This window comes from Eublepharis macularius, chromosome 9 (assembly GCF_028583425.1).
Source record: "Eublepharis macularius isolate TG4126 chromosome 9, MPM_Emac_v1.0, whole genome shotgun sequence".
Taxonomy (NCBI): Eukaryota; Metazoa; Chordata; class Lepidosauria; order Squamata; family Eublepharidae; genus Eublepharis; species Eublepharis macularius.
Genome location: NC_072798.1, coordinates 26872651 through 26895444, shown reverse-complemented (window position 1 = coordinate 26895444; position 22794 = coordinate 26872651). Strand labels below are relative to the sequence as shown.

At 42.3% G+C, this 22794-nt stretch overlaps 1 protein-coding gene across 2 annotated transcripts in view; it reads left to right on the top strand.

Moving 5' to 3' along the window:
• The first annotated feature begins 671 nt into the window (after nucleotides 1–671).
• AGK (acylglycerol kinase) overlaps nucleotides 672–22794 on the top strand; it is a 55569-nt gene continuing 33446 nt past the window's right edge. For both annotated transcript variants that reach the window (XM_054988124.1, XM_054988123.1), the window contains exons 1-4: nucleotides 672–874; nucleotides 3481–3668; nucleotides 16617–16656; nucleotides 20101–20180. In XM_054988124.1, coding sequence (XP_054844099.1) covers nucleotides 3559–3668; nucleotides 16617–16656; nucleotides 20101–20180 — 230 coding nt within the window. In that variant the 5' untranslated portion in view covers nucleotides 672–874; nucleotides 3481–3558. The remainder of the gene's footprint in view (nucleotides 875–3480; nucleotides 3669–16616; nucleotides 16657–20100; nucleotides 20181–22794) is intronic.

Here is a 22794-nt window from a genome sequence, read left to right as displayed (position 1 = left end):
GTGGGGAGCGAGCTCAGCAGGGTATCATGCCATAGAGTCTACCCTCCAAAGCACCCATTTTCTCCAGGGGAACTGATTTCTGTTGGCTGGAGATTAGTTGTAATTCCAGATCAGCTACCACCTGGAGGCTGGAGACCCTAAACCAAGAAGATTTTTCAAAGTTCTCTGAGGTTTCTGAAGAAGGGTCTTTTGGCTCTCGAAAACTTACCATAAAAATCTTGATCTCTAAGGGGCCACTGGGCTCACATCCTACTAGGTTTCACGTTGGTTTCTACTGCCTTCGCTTTCTCCCCAAGAGAGGGGGTGGGTAGGTTGTAAATTTGAACGGGTTGGTAAAACTCCCGTCTTTGTTCAGCGCCTCTTGAGCAGCCGCTTTAAAAGGCGGGAGAAAGCTGCTTCATTGCGTACTGAGAGGGTTTAATTTCAGACCTGCAGCACAGCTGCTGGTAACTGGTTCTCCCCGGGCAAATTATCCACTAAAAGGCGAGGGGGCTCTCCACAGCAGCCTGGCCGCTTGGCCGCTTCCCGTTGCTTTGCCTCATGAAGGCAAAGCGGCCTCGCTCGGCCTGCGGGCTGCGCGGAACTAAGGCGAGGCGGCTCGCTGTTTCCACTGGAGACCGGGAAGAGCCGCACCGCGCCAGGAAGTGGCGCCGCTCAGTGGCCGGTCGCTGTGGAGAGGGCGCGTAGTTTGCTGGAAGGACCTCCCCGGTCTCTCTCTGCCCCTCCATCGACCCCGCGACGGCCACGCTGAAGGAGCCCGGCGGCTGCCTCGGAGGAAGGGCGCGGCGAAGAGGAAAAAAGAAAGGGCCCCGGCCCCGGCCGAGGGAGTCCCAGAGCCGGAGGAGGTGGAGGCTGCCCTGGGGAGAGCCGGCAGGTCGGCTTCCTTAACCCGCAGCGTTCAGTAACCGGTTTCGCTTTAGGAATATGTTTGCAATAAACGTGGGAGCTCTTTGAACGATATAGAGGCACGCACCCCCCTTTGTACTTTTCACGACAACCCTGTAAGGGGGGGGGTGTTAGGGCCTAGGGTTGTCAACTCCAGGTTGGGAAATTCCTGGAGATTTGGGGAGTGGAGCCTGGAGAGGAGGGCAGGGGTTGGGGTGGAAAGCAGTCTCAGAGTATAATGCCATAGAGTCCAACCATCAAAGCAGTTGTAATTCTGGGAGATCACCAGCCGCCACCACCTGGAGGTTGGCAACTCTGGGTTGCAGGTGCACTCGGGTAGCTTTGGGGAGGATTGGAGGCTTTAAGGAGTGCTAGCATTGCCAACTATACCTTTAAAAAACCCTGGAGGTTTGGGGACATGTGCCTGGTGAGGGTGAAATTTGGGAAAGGGGTGGAGTTCAGTGGGGGTATGTTGCCATAAAGTAAAGACTGCCTTCTGAAGCTGCCATGTTCTCCAGGGAATTGATCTCTAGTCTGGAGAGCAATTATAATTCCAGGAGAATGCCAGGCTGCACCTGGATGTTGGCAACTCTGTCTAGGACTTTGCTTCTAAAGTCACACTAGCTGTGTGGTGGAGTACTGCCATTAAGTCACAGTGAGACTGACCATAATAGGCCAGTGATCAGACTCAGTGTAAGGCAAGGGACATATGTGTTGGTTTTAGAAGAAATAGACTAATGGTCTAATTTAGTTTCAAGAGACAGAAAGGGGCACCAGTGAAGGCGTTGCCCCCTCGTCAACATTTTCTGCTAGAGTGGCATTCTCTGCTGCTGTAGACTGACCTAGACATGCAGCACAATGAATTGGTAGAATGGACTATGCCTTTTCAGAGGATGTTGGTCCATAAACAACTCTTTGCATGCTGAAAAATAGCACTGAAGGGCTTTAATCCATTTCTCTGCCTGCTGTGTTAATTTTCTCTTTTAAGGAGTCTTTGATGTTGAGGAGCATTCAGAAATGTGATTTTTTTTACCTGCAGTCTAAAGTGGTTTTGGCCATGCTGCCTTCTTGCTGCTATTGGTTCCGAGGGTGCCTAAACTATGTAATAATTTTTGTAAATAAATACATTGTATCAGGGCAGCAAAAGCTTCGACTACCCATGCAGCAGAGTGAAATGGTTGAATGGGCTGTGCCCCTTTAGGAATTACAGGTTCATATGTCTGTGTTTGTGGGATGAGCATTTGCTTTATAAAACACTCTGCAGGAAGAAAACTAGCACAGAAGGGAGCGGGCTGAACTAGAATCTATCTTCTCTTTTTTAAAAAAAAATTATTTAAACAAAATGGGGTACAGAAAGAAAGGGGGTGAGAGGGGGAGGAAAGTCAAGACGAATATATGACTATGTGCTACAAACTAGAACCCGTCTTCTCGACGTTCTTGTTTTTGAATCACTGTCAGGGAGTTGGGGTTCTTTTTAAATGTGAGGGAGCAGTCAGAAAAGGTCCTCCTCACCCATCTCAATCTGCAGTGGTGCCGTGGTGTGTAGAGCCAGTGTGGTCTAGTGGTTAGGGTGTTGGACTAGGATCTGGAAGACCCAAGTTTGAATCCCCCCTACCATGGAATCATGCTGGATGGCTCTGGGCCAGTCACACACTCTCAGGCTAGTCTGCCTCACTCCGTTGTTAGATTAATATGGAGGAGAGGAGAATGACGTAAGCCGCTTTGCGTCCCCATTAAGGAGAAAGTCAGTGTAAATGAAATTAAATAAATAAATAATGCCCTGCCTTTCCAGTGGGGGCCCAAAGCATTTTACATCGTTCTCTCCATTTTTATTCTCAAAACCACCTGGTAAAATAGATTAGGCTGAGAGTGTGTGTGTGACTAACGGAGGTCACCCAGAAAGCTTCCATAGCACAATTGCGATCAAACCTGGGTCTCCCAGATCCTACTGTGACACTCTAACCACTACACAACACTGGGTCTCTGCCACCTCATTCTGCAAAGATAGGATTGTTAACCCTGGATATAGAGTTAGTAGTGGGCAAACTAAAACCTGATTGGTGCACTCTCTCAGGGTCTTGTTTAAGGGGGCTGCTGTCTGCGCAAAGCAATGCTTCATTTGTGTGCCAGCGCAGCAGTGGCCTGAGTGAACAAGCTAACTAAGTATGCGTAGCTGTTTTGCATGGGTAGCAGCCCAGTTCACGTGAAATGTTGTGAAAGCACAAAGTCCCATGAGTGAGTAGTTTTGCCTTGCAAACATCGTGTTTGAGGCCCAATTTAAATGCAGTGCTGGCAAGTTACGCATCTAAGGTGTTCAAACTAGACATGCATAGCTGCTTTGCATGGGTTGCAGCTCAGTTTAAATTAGACACCTGTGCAGAATTGCTCAACGAAGATCTTTGCCTTCTCAACATCATGTTTAAAGGCCTGATTGAAATATGACACTGGAAAGGCGAAATGGGACCTTTTACCAGCATAGCATCCTGTTTAAAATGGGCTACTATCCATGTAAAGCAGTTTCCTGGAAAAGAATCAGGTGATTAGACGTGAACTAATGTTAGACCATTTCTGTGACTGTATTAATCTTATTTGTAGTTTAGCACATGGATGTTCTAGAGTGCCATTTCTTCACTATGGAATCCTGGTAAAGTGTGCTGTGGAGTAAAGCAAAACATGGCCAAGGTGATAAAAATGTTTCAAACTCTTCGAAATCATTGGAAGAAGACCACTGTTGGGATCGGCCTGCTCACCTGGGGAGGAAACTGGCTGTATGGAAAACACTGGTAATTATTGCTTAGTCTTTAAAGTCTTGAAAGTTTGTTCCCCCCCCCAAAGTTTTTAAAAGTAGTAGATGTTTGTCACCAAGCACTCTTGTAAACATGCTTGTGAAAAGCTTCACAAGGTTGTGAACCTAAAGTGAAACTTCATTACTCTTTATTTTAATTGAGAATCATTTGTGTCAGTCAAGTCTTTTTTCACATTTAATGGCTAGTCTTGAACAAACACAGCTTTCATACTTCCTGTTACTTCATCTATTAAGAGATGTAAATTTTCTGGAGATTTTGAAGTTTTGGGGACCCCCTACCTCAGAAAAACTGAAATATGTGCAGTGCTTACTTACCATACCTTAAATTGTTTAAGAATACAAATTGTGTTAGCATATACACTTGTACTATTTGGCATACTTAAGAAGTTATAAAAATAAAAATGGCTTAGGGAGCAATTCAGCACATTATTTAGAAGTACTTCCCATATTGTTCAGTGGGGCTTATTCCCCGGAAAGTGTCATTAGGACTGCAGCTACAGTTTTGTTCAAACAAAATTGTAAATATATCTAATAGGGGAGAGAGAGAGAGAGAGAGGTGCCCTATTCTACCTAAGAACACATAATTTATTGTAATCTTCACTTGAGGAGAAGCAGCTAGGTGTGTATAATTTTGGTCTGGAAAACATCCTGTGGGAAAGCATTAAGTATAGGATCAGCATGCTAGTCAACTAACCAGTCAATTATCCAGAGAGTATTCTTTGAAGCTAAGGAAGTAGTTAAATGAAGATTTGTTGAAATGTAAAGATACCTTAGACAATACATTAATGGTTATATACTATTCAAAGTCATTGTTCCACAAGAATCGTTGCCTATGTTGCTTTTGTAATTAGCTTGAGTATCATACTTGATAACTGAGGGGTCTTTTGTTGTAATAAGTTAATGCTTTTTAAAATACTTGATCATTCAGTGACAATATTTGGTAGGTCAATTGAACTCTCCTCCCCTGTTTATTTATGGGCAGAATTGAATTTTGTTTTCCAGTTTTGATGTTTAGATACAGTATAAATTTAAGAGTGCAAAAATCATAGTGTTTTCTGTTGCTAATAGTGATATGTAAGAATGGGGAATAGAGTTAAAAAGGGCACATTTTGTTGGTTTTGTGGCAAAACAGCTTCTGCGATGACTTCATTCTGTCATAGGGGGATGTAGAATTTACCTAACTGGATCAGGTTTCCAGCTGCTAGATCTCAGCAAGTTCACCTCTCCAGTTGAGTCTCCCCACCCACCCCCAATTAGGGTTTCTTTTTGCTGCCACCAGCAGGTTGAGAGAGAGGAGTATTCTTGTCCAGTAACCTGCAACCCAGACTCTCTGTTTATGTGTCTTAAAAGGAACCCTCCCCCCCCCAAATCAAAGGTACTCCTCTTAAACCAAATCATCATTTACATAGAAGAAAAACCTTTAAAATCTCAATTATTAGAGTAAATCAGATCCAAGTAGGCATCTCTCTACCTTCTGTTTGTATCTTGGTAAGCACATGACAAGTTAAGCTTTTACATGTGGCTGCAGGAATCAGCCACATAGTACTAAGTTCAGAAAAAGAGAAAAATTAGTTGTATAAGCAATCGTTGGTTATAAAAAGAAAAGGCATAGGGTTGAGCAACAACTGGCTAACAGGATCTTAGCAAAGAAAAATAAGATCTTCTCACACTAGGTTTAAAAATTATCCTATATGATGGTAAATGAAGAGGTAGGCAGAATATTCTTAATGTTTCCAAATTTCTTATCCATGCCCCATCCATGTCATTATCTTTTTCGGCCTTTTTCGGCCTTCTCTTTGAGGTCTTTCTTGTCACTCTCCTCCAAAAGAATTTCCAGATCTCTCTTCCTATCTGGCCGTGTGTTCTGCTCTCTGGCATAAAGAGAGAGATTCTTTAGATTGTCCTAGACCAGCTGGATTCCAGAAGGCTCCTTGTACTGTAGTTGACTATGTGCTGTTCCCTGTTGGGTCCCAGAAACGGGTGCATTGTTTTTCTGGTTAATTCCAGAAACTTTTGCCAAGTGGAAATTAAAAGGAATAACCTGTTCAGTAGCCTTCTGATTTGACTGCCTGCCAATGTAATTTTAGGTTAGCTGCTGAGCATTCACCGAGTGTAAATTCACCTTGTAAAGGTTGTAATTTTTTATGCAGATACCTGGGGTAAAGAATCATTTCTTTGCATCCTGACTGCTTCTGATTTTCAGTGGTGTTTGAAGTGTACCACATGGAGCTGATTGTCAGAAGGTCATGTGCCCCAAGGTTGCTCTTTTGAGAAGATAGCACTCCCACTATAGTGGGAGAAGGGTTAATTCTAAGCTGTGAACATCCATAGTGTGGGATGGTGATTTTTTAAAACAAATCCGTCTTCCTGTTTTTCCTTCAGAAAATAAAACCATATCTATTACTGCAGGAAAATATGCAAAATGCAATTTGGCTCCATTGTTGCCAATTTGCTGTTAGAGATATTTTTTTTTGCTTTCTTTGCTAGAAATAAATATAATAATAATACATTACTCTAAGCTCTTGTGCTGTTTATTTAAAATGTATTTAAATCACTTTCACTTTAATCTGTTTGGAGACTGAATACGACTTCAGTGAAAAGTAAATATATGCCAAATGTTGGCAGGAGGACCGCAGTATGCTCTGTCATTTTAGTACTTTCCAAGCAGTTGGAAAAGAGGAAGGCTTAATTGGTTCCTCTTTCTTTTACTTTAAACAGAAGACTTAAGGAAGCCAATCCTTGGCTGTCTGTCTTCCAGTTTTCATATTTTTTTTCTCTCTGCAGACTTCTGTGATTTTTCACTTTTTTTTTTTTTGGCTTCCAGCACATGCTTGTATTACCTTAAGTTTGGCTTTAACTTCAGTAGTCTTGCCAGGCCAGGAATAGATTAGGTTTGCATTTTTTCCACTAGAAAGAAGTTAATTTGGATAGCCTGGTACCAGTTTTGATTTCATGGGGAGTGGTGATAAAGTGAGGAATAAAACCATGGAAACCATTTGTAGAAGTTCTAGGTAATAAGCATCATGAGGCTTTCCTTTTAAAATTGGGGGATGCTAATAATATGTTATGATTCATCTTCATTGAAAGCAGGCTAAAGACATGAAGGGAGCATGCCTAAGCCGGTCTACTCAGAAGTAAGTCCCATGTTGTTCAGTGAAGTGAATAGGCTTAAATTGGCTTAACTCTGTATAGGGTTGTATTGTGAGCTTGCTTCATTCCCCCAGAACCCAATCTGAATCTGTTCCTGATGGAATGAAAGATCTTACCATTTATGTGCAAGGTAAGTCTTTCAAGTTCCAAACCTGTTTGAGCTCCCTCTGTGTTACTAGCAGCCCACCTTTTGACTTCTGTATGTTACCACACTAGATGCTCCAGGACAGGGTGGGTTTAAATGCCAAATAAACTGTGATAAATACACATGGAATGCTGAGCAGCACTGGAAAGGAGGAATAAAGAGCCATACTATTATGTGATCCCCACTTTCGTGAGTGGCAAGGAGCAGAGCACTAGAGACTGATGGCAGTTTTGTAGTACTTTCTTCCTTTATAAATACAAAAGCGGAGCACAAGTGGAGGCAATGAGGCACTCCTACAGGGCAGCAGATCCACTACCCCAAATCAGATCTCCAGGCAGATCTGACATCACAAAGTATTTCATTTTCCAACTGGTTTTCAGCTGCCTCTACCTCCCTTTTCCAAATGCAGCCTGCTCTGCAGCCACTCGCATCTTGTCTCACAGGCCCTCCCTCTCCCTCCCGCCCCATCAGGTGCTATTTTAGGCAAACCTATAGAGATCCATTTGCTTTTTCTTGGAGAGCAGTTTCACAACAATACGTGTGTAGCCTTGCAAGTCATGGTTGTTACTGACATCTGTGGCTTGATTACTATGCTTGAGACGTGCTTGAGTGGATTTATATTCTGCCCTTTTATAACAGATTAAAGGCTTATGAAAATCTTGTGCCATGGTTTCTAGTGTAGTTGGAGCTTCTAATGGAAAGGGTGTTGCTTTAGCTCAACATTGCTTTAGATTAGCCTTTGACTCCCCGGAATTAGCTGTCTTAGGCATTGCTGTTTCGTTTGCAGCTGAAGGAGGACTTCTTCCCTGGATGGTGCTAAAAGTTTCTCCGTTTAAGGTCTTATTTTTTTCCAGATTGCAAGATCTGAGCTACGTGGCTATGGAGTCTGATGGTTTTTTTCTTTAGAGGAGGTAACTGTGTTACCCTATTGCAACAAAGCTTGTGTGGAACATTAAAGATTAACTGATTTATTGAAGCACAAGTGTGTGAGGGTCTATAGCAGTGGTCTTCAGCCTTTTCAGAGCTGGAATGCCCTAAGTTGCAAATGCAGCAGGAAGTTCTGTGACAGGGTGACCTCACTGTCTTCAGGCTAGGACCATGGGTAGCAGACCAAGAGAGCAATCCAAGATCTACTCAGAAGTAAGTTCCATATTGTTCAATGGGGCTTATTCCTGGGAAAGCAGTCTGAGTAGTCTCAACTAGCTCAAGCTTGTCAGAGCTTGGAAGCTAAGCAGAGTCAGCCATGGTTAGTACTTGGGTGGAAGACCACCAAGGAAGTACAGGGTCACTATGCAGAGGAAGGCAGTGGCAAACCACCTCTGCTCATCTCTTGCCTTGAAAACCTCTTGAAGGGTAGCCATGAGCAAGTTGCAACTGCATGTCACTGAATTCTTTATTCCCAGGAACGTGTTCTTAGGAATGCAGTCCAAGAGAGCCAGGGATAGGAAACCTACAGTATTTACTCAAAAGCAAGACTGGTTTTTTCCCCCAGGTATGTGTGTGTGTTATGTGCTGTCAAGTCTCTTTTGACTTATGGCGACCGTATGAATGAAAGACCTCTAAAGCATCTTATCCTTAACAGACTTGTTCAGATTTTACAAACTGGAGGAGGTGGCTTCCTTTATTGAGTCAAGCCATCTCATTTTTGGTCTTCCTCTTTTCCTGCTTTTTTCTAGCATTATTGACTTTTCCAGAGAGACTTGTCTTCTCATGATGTAATCAAAGTACAATAGCCTCAGTTTTGTCATTTTAGCTTCTAGGGAGAATTCATGTTTGATTTGATCTAGAATTCACTTACTTGTCTTTTTGGCCATCTGTGGTATCCCAAAAAACTCTCCTCCAGCACCACATTTCAGATTAATCAGTTTTCTTCCTGTCTGCTTTCTTCACTGTCAAACTTCTCCCAGGTATACTATCAAAAAAAGAAGAGAGATGGTACAATCTTACATTTGCATAGTTTTGTAAAGTAATATCAAAGTTTCTTGGTATAACTTTTCTAAGGCAGTTTATCCTTGCAGTCAGGGTCATCTGCCTTTTGAGTAAATACAGTAAGCTGAGTGCCAAGAGAATTACTGTAGCAAAGAACAAGCCAATGGTTAGAGCCGTGGACAAGTTCTCTCCCTTACTGAGTGACCGTGTCTCATCCATCCTACGGCTTCTTCTAGCATGCCTTGCTCTCTCTGCGCCTGCACAATAGCAGCAGGTTTTCCTAAAAAGCATTTTAAAAATGGTGTCGCTATAGGGGCTTGCAACACAGCAGGGGGGCTCCACCACCCACCTGAAAACCCTTTAACCTGCGTGTTAACAACAAGTGGGCTAGAGCCTACTTTCAAATGCATGTAGAGCAGGTCTTCTGGCACACAGTGCTTCTATTTTATTTTCAGGCCATGTTTATGAATTTAAATTGAGGGCACACTTTGTTCTTGCACCCAAAAAGCTGAGAGGGAGGTTCGTACACCCACAGCAGGAACTCCTAAAGGATTGTAGCAGGTGACTTCTGAGTGCAGGTGCATCTCTCTCCTGCATGTGGCTGAGCCATGCTTGATGTAACGATAGAGCAGAATTATGAGCTGTCATAGAAAGCTGATAGGGTAGAGATGTGTGAAGTCTTCAGATAGGTTTTTATCTTAGTATGCCCCCATGCATAGTTTGGCAATGACCGACTTAGGGCATCTGTTCTGATGCTTTTCCAACCATGTATTGATATAGGGCAGCAGTTTGCTAAATGATAGTTTAGGCGGTGCTGAGTTGTCCCCAAGTGCAGCAGAAATGGAATTCATGTAGTTTCATACGTTTATTGCTTTGCCATTGAACAAAAATGGTAAATATTGGAAGATCGGAAGTAGAGAATGGTGGGCCTTCCAAAGGCAGGCATTACAGTTGACTTGTGAGGTAAACATGTTTGCAGTGATTGAATTGTCTTTTGCTGTGCTCCTGTTGAGTAAAAAAACAAAAACGAAACTAAACCAGCAAATGTCATCTGGTTTCTGGTATTTGCCTATCTAGTACATTTTCATCCTTTCATTCAAGAAAGTCAGGATTCCACACAACCTAATCCTAACGTCTTCACAGGTTTACATCATTTTATTAAAGGTATGACAAAAGTGTTGTAGTATATAAATAAATATTGGGGTAACCCTGATTTTCATTACCACAACAAAAAGCTAATCTCTAACCCTATCCTAACCTCCCCAGTTTCTCATAATTTCATTATTGTTTTTAAAAGCTCCAGTAAATTGAATATTGGAAATAGTGTACAAAGCACCATGGTATAAAGTTGTTTATATATAAACAAGTGATAGTAGGAACTCCATGCACACTTAGGTTGTACAACAAAACATTCTGAGACAAAATGATAGATAAGCTTTGAGTTCGATCCAGCCATCTTTTTCATTCTTTCTCAGCTAATTCCTCTTCTTATTACAGTCCCTGTTACATATGACTTTTGTCTTTACTGGTCTCATGATTCCAAACATAGCCTTTATGGTGGTCAAAGGGAATCCCTTCCTCCCATTTTCATCACTGAAGAAACTGGTTGAATCCATCCCTTTGAACTTCCACTGAGAACTGCTGCAATTGTTGAAATTACTAGTTGCCACAATGACATTTCTAGGCACTATAGTGACCTGGCACCTGGGATTTGTCAGGACCTGGGAGAAGGCTTTTCAGCTTATCCCCCCCCCGTTCCCCCCCTGCTATGAAAATGCTAGGTAGGTTTTGTCATTGTGTACTCTTCCATCACCACCCCTTTTGAAATATGGTTGAGGAATTTGTCAAGTCTCTTCCTTACCTGCACCAGGAAGAAAATAATACCATACAGTTTCTTTCTTCTGTTCTAGTGCCTGAATCATGTGCAGTGGAATTTTAAAACAGTGTTCAAAACTTGTCAAATACACAGATGGAAAAAATTAGTTTGGAAGAGCATAAAATCCTATCTTTGCCTGTGTTTGGGGAGTGGATAGAGGCAGGACAGCTGTGGTTGCTAGATCACTACAGTGATAAATTTCTTGCCTTCTATTGTGTTGCCCCCTTCCCCCATGAGCAGCTGTTGCTGTTATCATTCTAAGATGACAGTGCCAAAGCTTCAAAAAATAACCAAGAAATCCATTTTGGGGGAAAAAAGGTCTTTCTCCTCTTCCCCACAACCACCGAGAAGGAACCCCACAATTGAGCTCTGAGCTTTTCTTGCGTCTTCATGCAAAGTGGCTTTCTTTAGACTTTGATCATGAGGCTCAATCACTTAGAGGTCAATTAATTCTATTGGGCGCTTGACTGCTAGGTAGGGAGTGAATCCACCCCTCCTGTAGTGGTGTGGTGTGGCCTAAGGTCTTTAGGAACAAATAATTTTTAGGTTCCAGACTTTTGATGTTGCTTTTGGCCTAGCACTACTTGACTTTAGGCAGCCATCTGAACTCCTTCAAGCCCTTTTAGAGCTGCGTGTTTATAAATGAAAGTGGATATTTTACAGTGCCAGAGGTCTCTAGTGCTCTTTTTTCCAAGGAAACTTAACAAAGAGATGAAGCGGTTTGGGGGAACTTCAAAGACAAACGCTTGTTTTGGCATCAGATGCATGAAGTGTATCTTCAAGTTTATTCCATTCTCTTCATTCATTTTATCCCATTCTACCTCTGAGGACATCAGGGTGGTACACATGACTCCACTTTCTACTCTGAGAACTCTGTGAGGAAGGTGCAACTGAGAGCTAAACTACAAGAGATGAGTTACACGAGAACGCTCACATGAAGGGAGTCACAATGTTAGCCGGGAAGCAGAGTTTTAAAAGGGATCGGAAGGCTCTGTCAATTTCCCCTCTCTACAGAGGCTGCAAAGAGAGCTCCTCATGGGGTTTGTTTATTTCCTCTTCTCTCCTAGAAGGGGAGGTGAAACTGAAAGAGCCTCTCAGAGGCAAAGAGGAAATTAACAAACCCTCTGAGGAGCAATCTTTGCTGGTTCTATAGAGAGGGGAAATTGACAGAGCCTTCTGATCTCTTTTAAAACTTGGCTTCCTGGCTAACATTGCGACTCCCTTCACATGAGCATCCGTGTGTAATTCGCCTCTGGTAGTTTAGCTCTGAGAAAAACCCATGACTGGCCAGTAAGCTTAATGGTGCAGTGGGGGGGGGGGGGCGAGTTGGGCTCCAGTCTCCCTGGTCCTAGTTGGATGTGGTAACAACTTTATTAAGTTGGCCCTGTGCATGTGTGTGTGTGCATGCAAGAATAAAGGAAAAAAGTAATAGAATTTCGTCAGCTTTTGTTCCCTCTGTTTGTTGTTCTTTGACGTAAATGTGTATATTGCTGCCACGTTTTATGCTTGTGATGAAATAGACTCTAGTTCCCAAAAGCTTAAGCCACAACAAGCGTATTGGTATTTAAGGTGCCTCAAGATTCCTTTCTGTGTTCACTGCAACAAGACTAGAACAGTCACCCCTCTGGAATTTCTTAGAATGTAAAGTTCTGCCCTGATCCTTCCAGCCATTTGGGGAATGAAAGCTTTTGAATCGATAGCAATTAGAGTGCTCTTTTCCCCCCTAATGACCTGCCACCTGTGCTGCCAGTTTGCCTTTTCTCCTATGAAACTAGAGACCAGATTCTCCATTTTAAACCAGTCACTTGTTTATAACAGATTTAGATCCCATTCATCTCGACTGGAACTCTGTGTTTGAGTTGACAACTTTGCGCTCTGCAGAAAAATACAGCTGAACAAATCTACCGAAGCAACCCAGGATAATATTACTTACCCGAATTGCAGGGAATATTTACCTTTCTGATCTATGTTGTTCGTGAGATTTCTTGAGAAGCTGAATTTGTTCAGTATTGATTCCAATTCAGTTACCTAAGTAACTGAGGTATGTGCCTGGTCTCTCCCGTCCCCCTTTTCTGGCTCGCCAAACAGGTCCAGTTACTTGGAAAATAATTGTTAAATTGGATAGCGGCGAAGCAGCACTTAATTAATCAGAAATTGCTGAGCTTTGAATTAGTTTTGCCAGAAGGCATGAGGGATTGCAAGCCATGAGCAAAAGCTATGAGTAAAATTACTTCATACTTTTCCTCTGGATATTGTCATAGTGATAGCAAAAGAGCTTTTCCAGGTAACGATCACTTAGTGGGCAAATCTATAACCTGCTCTATCTCCTGCTACTTATTGGAAGCTTATTGTGTTAAGTAAGTCATTGTTCTTACTGTATAATAGTAAACTAGAAGACAGATGAAAATGGCAAAAGAGGTGAAGAGATGGCCTGAAGCAAACGTATGTGATCATGGAGTTGACTTTTTCTGGATGCTACAATGCTTAGGGCCAAGCTATATGTTGCCAATAGGTCCAACCCATGGATGCCTCCAGACTAAAGTGCTCTTGTTCCACCCCCTGTGCTTTTTCAGGCACCAAAACAGCTGTGGGTGGTGCTGCGCTTCAGCCTGCCGTACTGTGAGCCCTTACAAGAGCCTCTCAGCCTGCTGTGCTGCTGGCCCTCATAACATTTTTAAATTGCTTTAAAATTGCATCATCAACCATGGGCCAGACCCTTGGATGCTGACATGTCTGGTTTGGCCCTGAGTGACAGGGTAGTAGGGCGTCCTTTCATAGAAGAAGAGGGTCCTCATTGCATTTTTACCCAGAAGTCTTCGCAGGGTGAGCAAAATTCACATGTTTTTCTTCATAAAGTGTAAGCGTTTATGTATGGTTCTCCTGCTGGATAAAGATGGAGCAAGGGTATCCAATTCATTTTAGAGCTGCAGTTGGTTTTTAACTAGTATTTAGTAAAATTACTGCAATTAATCAGTGGTCTGTTGTTCATTTTTTTTAAGTTCCTGTTTCTTAACACACAAGATTTATTCCTTTGAATATGAAGAACAAACATTATGTTAAGGGGAGCGCTAATGCCTCTAAGGAAAAGTTTGATAAATATTCCAATTAGGCCTGAATCGGAGTAATATATTATTTATACGTTGTCTCACTTAGAAGGCTTGTTTCTGTTTGTTCCATTATTTTCACTAAAGGTTTTCCTATTGACTTTCTCTTATTGCTTAGTTTGAAATTTTTCCAATTGATTCTTCATCTGAAATCTATAGTTTTATAACACGAGGAAAGCTACTTTAGCAATAATATTAGTAAGGTAGGACAAGTTATGCAGCTCCAAGAACAGGATGCCACCCCCACCCTGGTATCAAGATCCTGCTCCCAGCTGCACTGAAACATCTGCAAATGCCCCTGTGCTTTTTGCCACCCTGTCATTTTATTGCTTGACGAATGAACTTGGTGCCCAGGCCAAACCCAGAGTATTTCTGGCAGAGTGAAAGGAATTAGAAGAGGAATGCCACTCCTGTAGAGAGCAGATTGTCCAAAACTGATTGGTTCCTTAAGTGTGTGACTCTGTAAGCCAAATTTTAATGAATCCACAGGGTGTTGATTGGGAAAGAACAGTTTCATGGAATAAAGACAAGGTTGAAGATAATCTAAATTAAAAACGTAATGACTAGATTTTAGAGGTACATGCGCTTCCACTGCTGGGAAAGCTGGTGTCTCCTTGGTCTATGTTGCTTTTAGAGTAAAAGATCCAAAAGACTAGGATTCAACCCAAATGTTTAGCTTTATTCCAGTTCAAATCTTGTAGGTTTTCCCCCACCTTCTCCAGCAAATTTTCTCTCAAGTGTCTTTGTTTGCTATCCTAGATGATTTCTAGATCCCAGGTGGTGGCATCAGTATAAGATTTGTATCATCTTATACTGTATCATCTCCTGCTCACTCTGCTGTCCCCCTTCCCCAAAAGTTTGGTTTTCCTTAGGTTGGGTGTGAACTTTCTCAGTAGTAGTGCCAGTCTTGTGGAATGGCCTGCCCAAGAAGGTCGAGAGAATACCATCTTTGCTTCCTTTTAGGAAGAAATGTAAGAAACCTCTCTTTCTAGAGTGTCTTTTAGGACACACATCTGTGCATATTGATGGGTTTTTCTGTGCTGACTTTTGGGCACGGGCTGTTGGTGGATTTGTTCAGCAGTCATTCTCAGAGCTGTTAACTGAAGCCTTGTTGGGGGAGTAAACTGCTTCAGGCCTTCTGGAATATGTATATAAGTATTTTAGCAATCTGGACTACAGAAGTACTATGATAAGAACACGTAGAGTATGCTCACCGATATACTTGGGCCTAACATTGTCGCAATCTCTTCCAGCTTATTTTGACTTCCTGACAGTTCCCCGTAATCAACGATAATTTATGTTAGTCAGACTGAATGCCATCCCGTCAGGAGAGTTGCTGGGATGCTTAAATAAGGTTCCCTACTCTGAGCGACTCTGCCAGTGCGGCTCTGGCCAAATAGACACTCTTCAACATTGTCTATTTGAATGCAATATTCTAAATGTGGCAAGAAACAGCTGGATCAAGCCCTATATCCAGGACCCAGGAGGTATAGAGGATAATTTAAGGCTTCTTTTAGCAGGAGTGGATTTTAGTACTACTTTAGTACTTTAGTACTACTTTAGTACTACTAGCCAAGTTTCTCTTTCAATCGGTTAAGGAAAAAACTTATTAAATTTTTAAATTTTAATACTGAACAGATTACATAATAAAAACGTTGCCTTTTAATTCTAATTCTAGTGTGGCACTGCTCAGAGCCGAATAGGCTGCATGAGCAGTATCATTAAAGTAAATATAAGTATTTTAAACATAACCTGTGAATCCAGACAGGGCTTTAGGATATCCTAAGCCATTACTGGCATCCTTATCCAGAAGGGGTCCGTGACGTGGAAGGAGCTAAATTGGTTTAGCTCTGAGGAAGTGGGATCGCTTCCTTGGGAGTTGGTCTTGGAGATGGCAGGTGTTGAGGAGAGAGAGGGAATTACTTATCTTGTTGCCATGTTGTGATAGCTCCTCACAGAGTATGCGTGGCCCTGAGGCTATTGGCTTTTGTCTTCGTCCTGCACATTGAGTGAGCCTCACCTCAGTTACATTTACTTAATTTATACCCCCCTTTTCTCATTAGTGGGGACCCAGAGTGGCTCACGTTGTTCTCCTCACCTCCGCAATCCTGTGAGGTAGGTTAGGCAGGCTGAGATATGACTGACCCAGGGTCACCCAATGAGCTTTCATGGCAGAGTGGGGGTTTGAACTTGGACCTCCCAGATCCTAGTCTGACCTCTAACCACTATGCCACGCTGGCCTTAACACAGTGCCTTGGCCTTGCTGAAGCTGATAATACTGCTCCCTTTGGACTTCAGAACAGTTTGGCCATTTGTTTGACTGTCCAGACAACTGGGTGGTACCACTGTTGTGAGGTTGAAGGAAAAGTTAATCATTGTTTATACAGTGTAGAGCTCAGTGTGAAGTGATCCATGCAGAGGATGAGACATTCTTCAGTTATCTAATCTCATTACATGGGCATCGGGTTCTCAGTAATAATGAAGCTGCGGGAGATGCATAGAGAGAGATAAATGTAGAAAGGGAATGTGGCTTCAAAATTGCAACTTTTAAGCTGCAGGATTCCCTTCCAGCATCCTGCCAAGATGTTTCTTTAAAAAGAATAGTCTCCAGGCTTTGTGTGCTAAAGCAGTAGAAGTCGATATTTTTAAATGCAAGCATCCACCTGTTTCCTTCCCCCAAAATTCTATCTAACGTCCACTCTTTTCTTTCTTTTCTGATAGCGATAACCTGCTAAGGAGAGCTGCATGCCAAGAAGCCCAGGTAATACCATTTAACAAGATCAAATTAGATCAAAATCCTCTTCTTATCTCACTTGTGCAGGATTCTGGAGATTCTCCCAGCAGGTCTCTTTGACGTGACTAGCCTGACAATGGGGCTGTCTGTATTCTTTTGCTAAAAGACCATAAGGCGCATGCTTCTTCCTGCAGGGCCTGTGCTTCACACCTCATTATATCTCAAAAACTCAGTGCCATTGCAAATTATTCAGAAGCATCATGAAGATAATTTTTTAAATTATTATTCTGGCTGACAGTACTGGAAGTTTAATTACTGTATTGCTTCTGTTAGGTAAAGTTTTGGGGCAGGGACGATGGAACTGGCAGTTCTTATGATTGAAATTCCCTATTTCATCAAGAGAGAATTTCTGTTCTCATTGGAACTGCTTTCCTGGTATGTACACAAAAGAGGGAACAGGATTCCGTGAGCAAGAAAAATTACACTGACTTCGTAATTTAAAAAATGTTTTATAAATGATTATTTTCCTGCTTCCTAACAACCTTGGCCTCCTTGTGCCTCTTATAGGGCTCACGCCATGTTTTATTTCCAGACCACTCAATTTACTATGCCCCAAATGTTCTGAAAGCCTGACCATTCTGAGAACTTTTGGCATACATCCTTCTGATGAGATCAAAGATAAAATTTTCTAGCGGAGTAATGGAAACTTGGGGAATATTTGAAATATTTCTGTCAGTACTAAACATCACTATTCCCAGGGCTCAGGAACTCTTTGTAAAATACACATTGATACGAGCGTGTAAATAATGATGCAGGTTTGTAGAAAAGCTGGTTGGGAACTAAGTGTTTGGGATCCTGTGTGAAAACTCTCTTTCTTGTACTGTATTTTTTTTAACGTGCATTTGGTAAATTAGAAGGCAACATTTAAAAAAATCAGTTTGTTATATTCCGTATAGTATACTACGCAGAACCACCCCCTCTTTTTTTCCTGGAGTTCTGTTTCAAATGAAGTGTACATTTTGGCCAAATTACCAGGGTGTAAAATTTAGAGCCTTTATTAGAAGGGCACTTGTCCACATGTATGTATTTATCAATTGATAAATGCAGATAGAAGCGTAACTGGGTATTTTGCATCCTGGGTCATCTGGACCCTTTTATTGGCCAAATGATCTTTGATGTGGTCAGTCCCATAGTGATGATGGCTGATGTCACTTCTGATTTTTCAGCTTTACAGTCAGACCTAAGAAACAGATGGGGGGCACTAATGGGGGGACCGGGAAGGGATGTCTCTTCTCAGTGGCATGCTCGAAGGACCAGAGCCTCCACTTCTGTGAGACATTGGAGGGAGACTAGATGTCCTTTGCTGAGTGAAGACGGCATCCACAAACCATAGCAGAGGTACTAGGGTTGCCGATGCAATAATGGCTACCAGTACTGGAGTTGGTCAGCAGCAATGTTGTTCTTGAGATGTACCAGTAAGGAGGCCCCTTCTTTCCTCATCCTTCACTACTTCATCATGGCAAAAGCTCTAGCTGAGCACGTTCCTGCACCAGCCATTGCTGCTTGGTGCAGGTGGAGCTCTAGGCATCCTTTTCTGAACTTCTCCCAGGGCAGCTGGGAGCGAACAAATATATCGCTCCCCTACCTGGCTTGGTCACCCATAATTTGCCACCAGCAGCTTTGGCAAGAGATGACACCCATGGTTGAGTGTGTCATGAATGAAATACCCCAGTCCTGCCTTTTCACCTGTCCTTGCACCTCCTCATATTTAATGCTTGGCAGTGGACAGCGGTCACACATTCAATTGAAATTCATCAAGTTTAAAAGAATCTTTGGGGTACAAAATTGCCAGCTGCAGTAATCTGCTGCCTTTTGTGTTAAAGAGGGGTCATTTTAATCAAAGGAAATGATGCCAAACATGAAATATTTTAAAAGTTGGTCACAAGCATTTTTGTTCCTGTTTAGGGTTAGTCGGTGATTACAAAGATTCACAAGGATTTTCTCCTTCTTTTGTCTCCGCCCCCAAGATGGCATATATGAGAATAATGCTCCCTCTCCCCCCAAAACCCCAATTCTGCTGAAAGTTTAATTTGCAGGACAGGAAGGTTGTTTGTTCAGAGCAAACAAATATATCATTCCCCTACCAAATAAATAATTAGATGTTTCTAACAGCTGTTAACAGACCAGAGAATTATGAATGCAGACACTCGTTTCCCCTGATTTCCCTCAAGAATGCAAAAGGAATAGAATTAATCAGTGATTTTTCCCATCTGCTCTTCAAATAACATGCCAGTTTGATTTCCTCTGTCCTTTGCCCTCCTGAATCACTCTCTCACCTACCTTCTGCTGCCATTTTTCCATTGCAGTAAAATAAATAGAATTTAATGTTCAGCTTTCTCCTAATGCATTTTAAATTCTCCGCTCTAATAATCTTGGTGATGTTGATAATTGCTACGAATTGGAAAGCTGCAGAGTTCTTTTAATATGATTGTTTCAGTTGCCTCATTTAAACCATATCACCAAATGCACTAAGAATAAATTAATTTATGACTATTAATAGTAATAAATTGTATGAAGCTTGCCTTTCTTCCTTTGTTTGCATCTGCATGAGCCTGATCTTTGTTGATTGGTCACAACAGAGCAAACTACAGATGTCGAGGGTTTGAATTATTTGCTGTGAAAATTGTCCATGCATGAGGGCCCATACATGATTCTTTGCAGTTCAGGGTGAGATGCTCATCGTAGTATATCCCTGCAGCTTTGAGACTGGCAGCCATAATGCTCAACACAAAGCTCAGCTGGGCATCTTTTTTAGACCCTAAAATAAGGCCTTGCTGGCTGTGGCTAAGGTCCACAGGTCCATCCATGGACTTGATGGAGCAAGGCTTTTCCGCCTCCCCCTCCTCCTGCAGGCCACTGAGCCCCCTGAAATTTTGCTCCTGAGGGGGTCAGCAAACCCTCAGGAATGACACAGGGGACAAGTGAGGGGTGTGCTGTGAGGGGGGGTGGGGAATCCGTGGAAACTGTCATCTCTTCTTCCATAAATGGAAGTGTTGTTCCATTGGGGGGATACGCTATCTTGGAGAGGGCAGGATAAAGGAAACTTTGTTCCTCCTGGTTTAGGCCTTCTTCATAGGGTAAGAAAGGGTGGTGGCCCAAGTAACTAACAGAATAATACAGCAACATTGATAACATATGTGCTTTCTTGTTCCGAAGTGTTTCCAATCTCCGGGTCTTTTGGAATGTTTCCTCCCCGTAGAGGTGTTCGATGTATTGTCGAAGGCTTTCACGGCCGGAGAACGATGGTTGTTGTGGGTTTTCCGGGCTGTATTGCCGTGGTCTTGGTTTCGCCTGTGTGGTTTTGAAGACCACGGCAATACAGCCCGGAAAACCCACAACAACCATTGATAACATATTTCAATAACAAAAACAGGAGAAGTATAATGGGAAAATCTCCCTCTCCATTATCAGGTGTTTGGCGACCAGATTATTCTTCCGAATGAACAGATAAAGAAAGCAACGGTATTTCTCAACCCTGCAGCTTGTAAAGGGTAAGATTCCCTACCATAGTCCCTTTTCCAACCCCCTTGCATCTTTTCTTTATACCTTTGGTTGCATCAGGCAGTTACTTGTGTGACTCAAAATCTTTATCGGCTGTCTTCTCCCAGTCTAGTATTTGTTAGTGGTAGTTCGGGAGAAGATAGGCCACGAGATGTTGATGCACAAATGTGACTACCACATGCATACATTTGTCTTCAGTTGTTTGCTTCCTGGGTGTACAACGACTGCATTTGTTACATGAGCCTCAAATTACAATTTTCCTTTTGGGGCATTATTCCACATTAAGATGATCAGCGCTCCCAAATGGAGACCTTTTCCTATCAAGTATGTTGCTTTAATATATCTAAAGCCACATGGAACTGTGCTGATCCCCACTAGGCCAAAAGCAGGAGTCGCATAACCAGAATAAGGATTTGTCCAAACAGAGTTCTATAAACCCCATGCAAATATTTGCTTCCCTTTTCCACATATTACTGACAGTTTAATGCAGAATCATGCAGCAGGCAGCGCTAGAAGCTGCTATCTGGACCTTGTCTTTCATTCTGCTTTCCATCCGCATGGCAAATAGCAGCTTCTGAACAAATCGGTCATTTTAAGAGCAAATATTTATCTAACCAGCGCTGATTTCCAAGTTTAATGGGGGTTTTTTATCTGTAAGTCCAAGTTTAACATTCTGAGTTTAATGCAGTTTTTTCCCCTTAGGCTGGTACTGTGTATATGTTGTCTTTAACCAAAGGTTATGTCCTCTTTGTATAACATCATAGACCTTCACGGTGCTGAGAGAAATCTTTAAGGGCTTTGGCAGCTGTCTTTTCAAATGTAAAGGCTTTGTAGTCTAAAAGTTACATCTGGCCAGCGTGTCTTTGTCATGTTCTTCCAACATCTGTCTCACATTCACACTACTAGACTTTGTTTTCATAATGAGATGGTAAGCCCGTGTCTGTAAGTAAGGGCTCATGAGAGGGAATGCTCCTCCATGGGTGGCAGGGAGGGGAGGAGAATTTCTTCACACAGAAATCTAAATGTCAGAGGAAAGAGTAGCCTAATCTTCTGCCTGCTCCGTTAGTTTTATAAGTGAATGGGTTTTTTTTTCTCTATAGAAGTATTCCATTGTGGGGACCCCCTGCCCCAATATGCGATCTGAAGTGGTACAGTCCAGAAACAGATGTACCAACTCTTCTGTTCTTTGTGGGCCTTAAGAAATAGGGACGAGTTATGCAATGTGCAGCTAGGTGGAGAAAGGCTACTTAAATTCCCTGTGGCTTTCATTCAACCTGGGAGATACAGTTGAGAGGCGACAAACCGATGTCTTGCTTCAGGCTCTGAGATACCACAAGCAGAGGCAGGCAACTTTAGCCTTTGGTGTCCCTTTCCCCTGTATCAGCAGATGGCTGCTATGAATCGCCACGTGGATAAGAGGAGGATTTTACACAGTAAGGCTTTAAAGCACTCCTTGAAGATTTGTGCCCCCTTCTGCACGTGCTTTGCCTGTCAGCGTTGATTATGTAATAAGCCTGAACTGAAAGTTGTGTAACAAACTTTTTTTGATAGGGTAGATGTCTTACAAACTACACATCTTTGGAAAATGTTCTTTTATTTAAAGCCTGTTTTCTGTTCCCTGGGTACTATAAATTATTTTTACAGAATAATTTATAATTAATAGCATGGCTGTTTGTTATGCAGTAAAGACATAAAAATGTATGAAAGCATTACCAAAACAAGGTCAGGTGAAGTTTTTGTGTTTTAATGTTACTGAATAATAAAACAAGTAATATATATTTCCCCTTTACAAATTAGAATTAAGGGCTAGTATTCCATATCTCATTAGCTGGGAAATAACGCATAATTTGTTTGGGGCCTGATTTTGGGTGCGAGGGGAGGGGGTTCGTGAAGTTTCTGAAGGCTGCGCAAGGAAACTAATGTAATAAAGTATGACCTAAGAAGTTGGTAATGCTCAACAAAACTTCTTGAGGTGGCTGGCAAATGAAACTGCACTAAAATTTGCCATCTTAATTATGCATCTTGGGAAATGAACCTTTTTAAACCCAGTGCATCTTCTGAGTAAATTTGCCTCAAATTCAAACTGTAAAAATATTTACTTCTGAACATGTAGTTTGATTACTATAATATTGGAGAAGCAGAGATACAGATATAATTCCTTCAGTACAGAAATGAGAGCAGTTTTCCCTCTGGTTCCCCCCCCTCTCCCCATGTCCTTGGAGGGGAGGGGGGGAAACACATCACAGTATTGTTCCAAGGTAAGACCAACACCAAAAGCTTCCTGGACAATTCCTTGTAAGATTTTTTTTGTATGTCTGTATATAGCCATATTCAAGCAATGTTTGCTCAGGTTGGTTGTTCTGTCCCCCGCCTATCAACACCTTCCTAGATTCTCCATGGCCAGTCGAAGTACAGTTTTGTATGAAGCTGTTTCCAGGGTCCAAGTGTGGGTTCATCTGATTCCTCTGATTCTTTGACGTTGCATTCCCCCATCCGTCTGCACAGCATAACTGTCATAAGTTGCCCTCTCAGCAAGTCAAAGTATGAGGGTAGCATATATCTTTCTTTCTTGCCTCATTTTTTCTTTCTTGACCTTCTGAACTC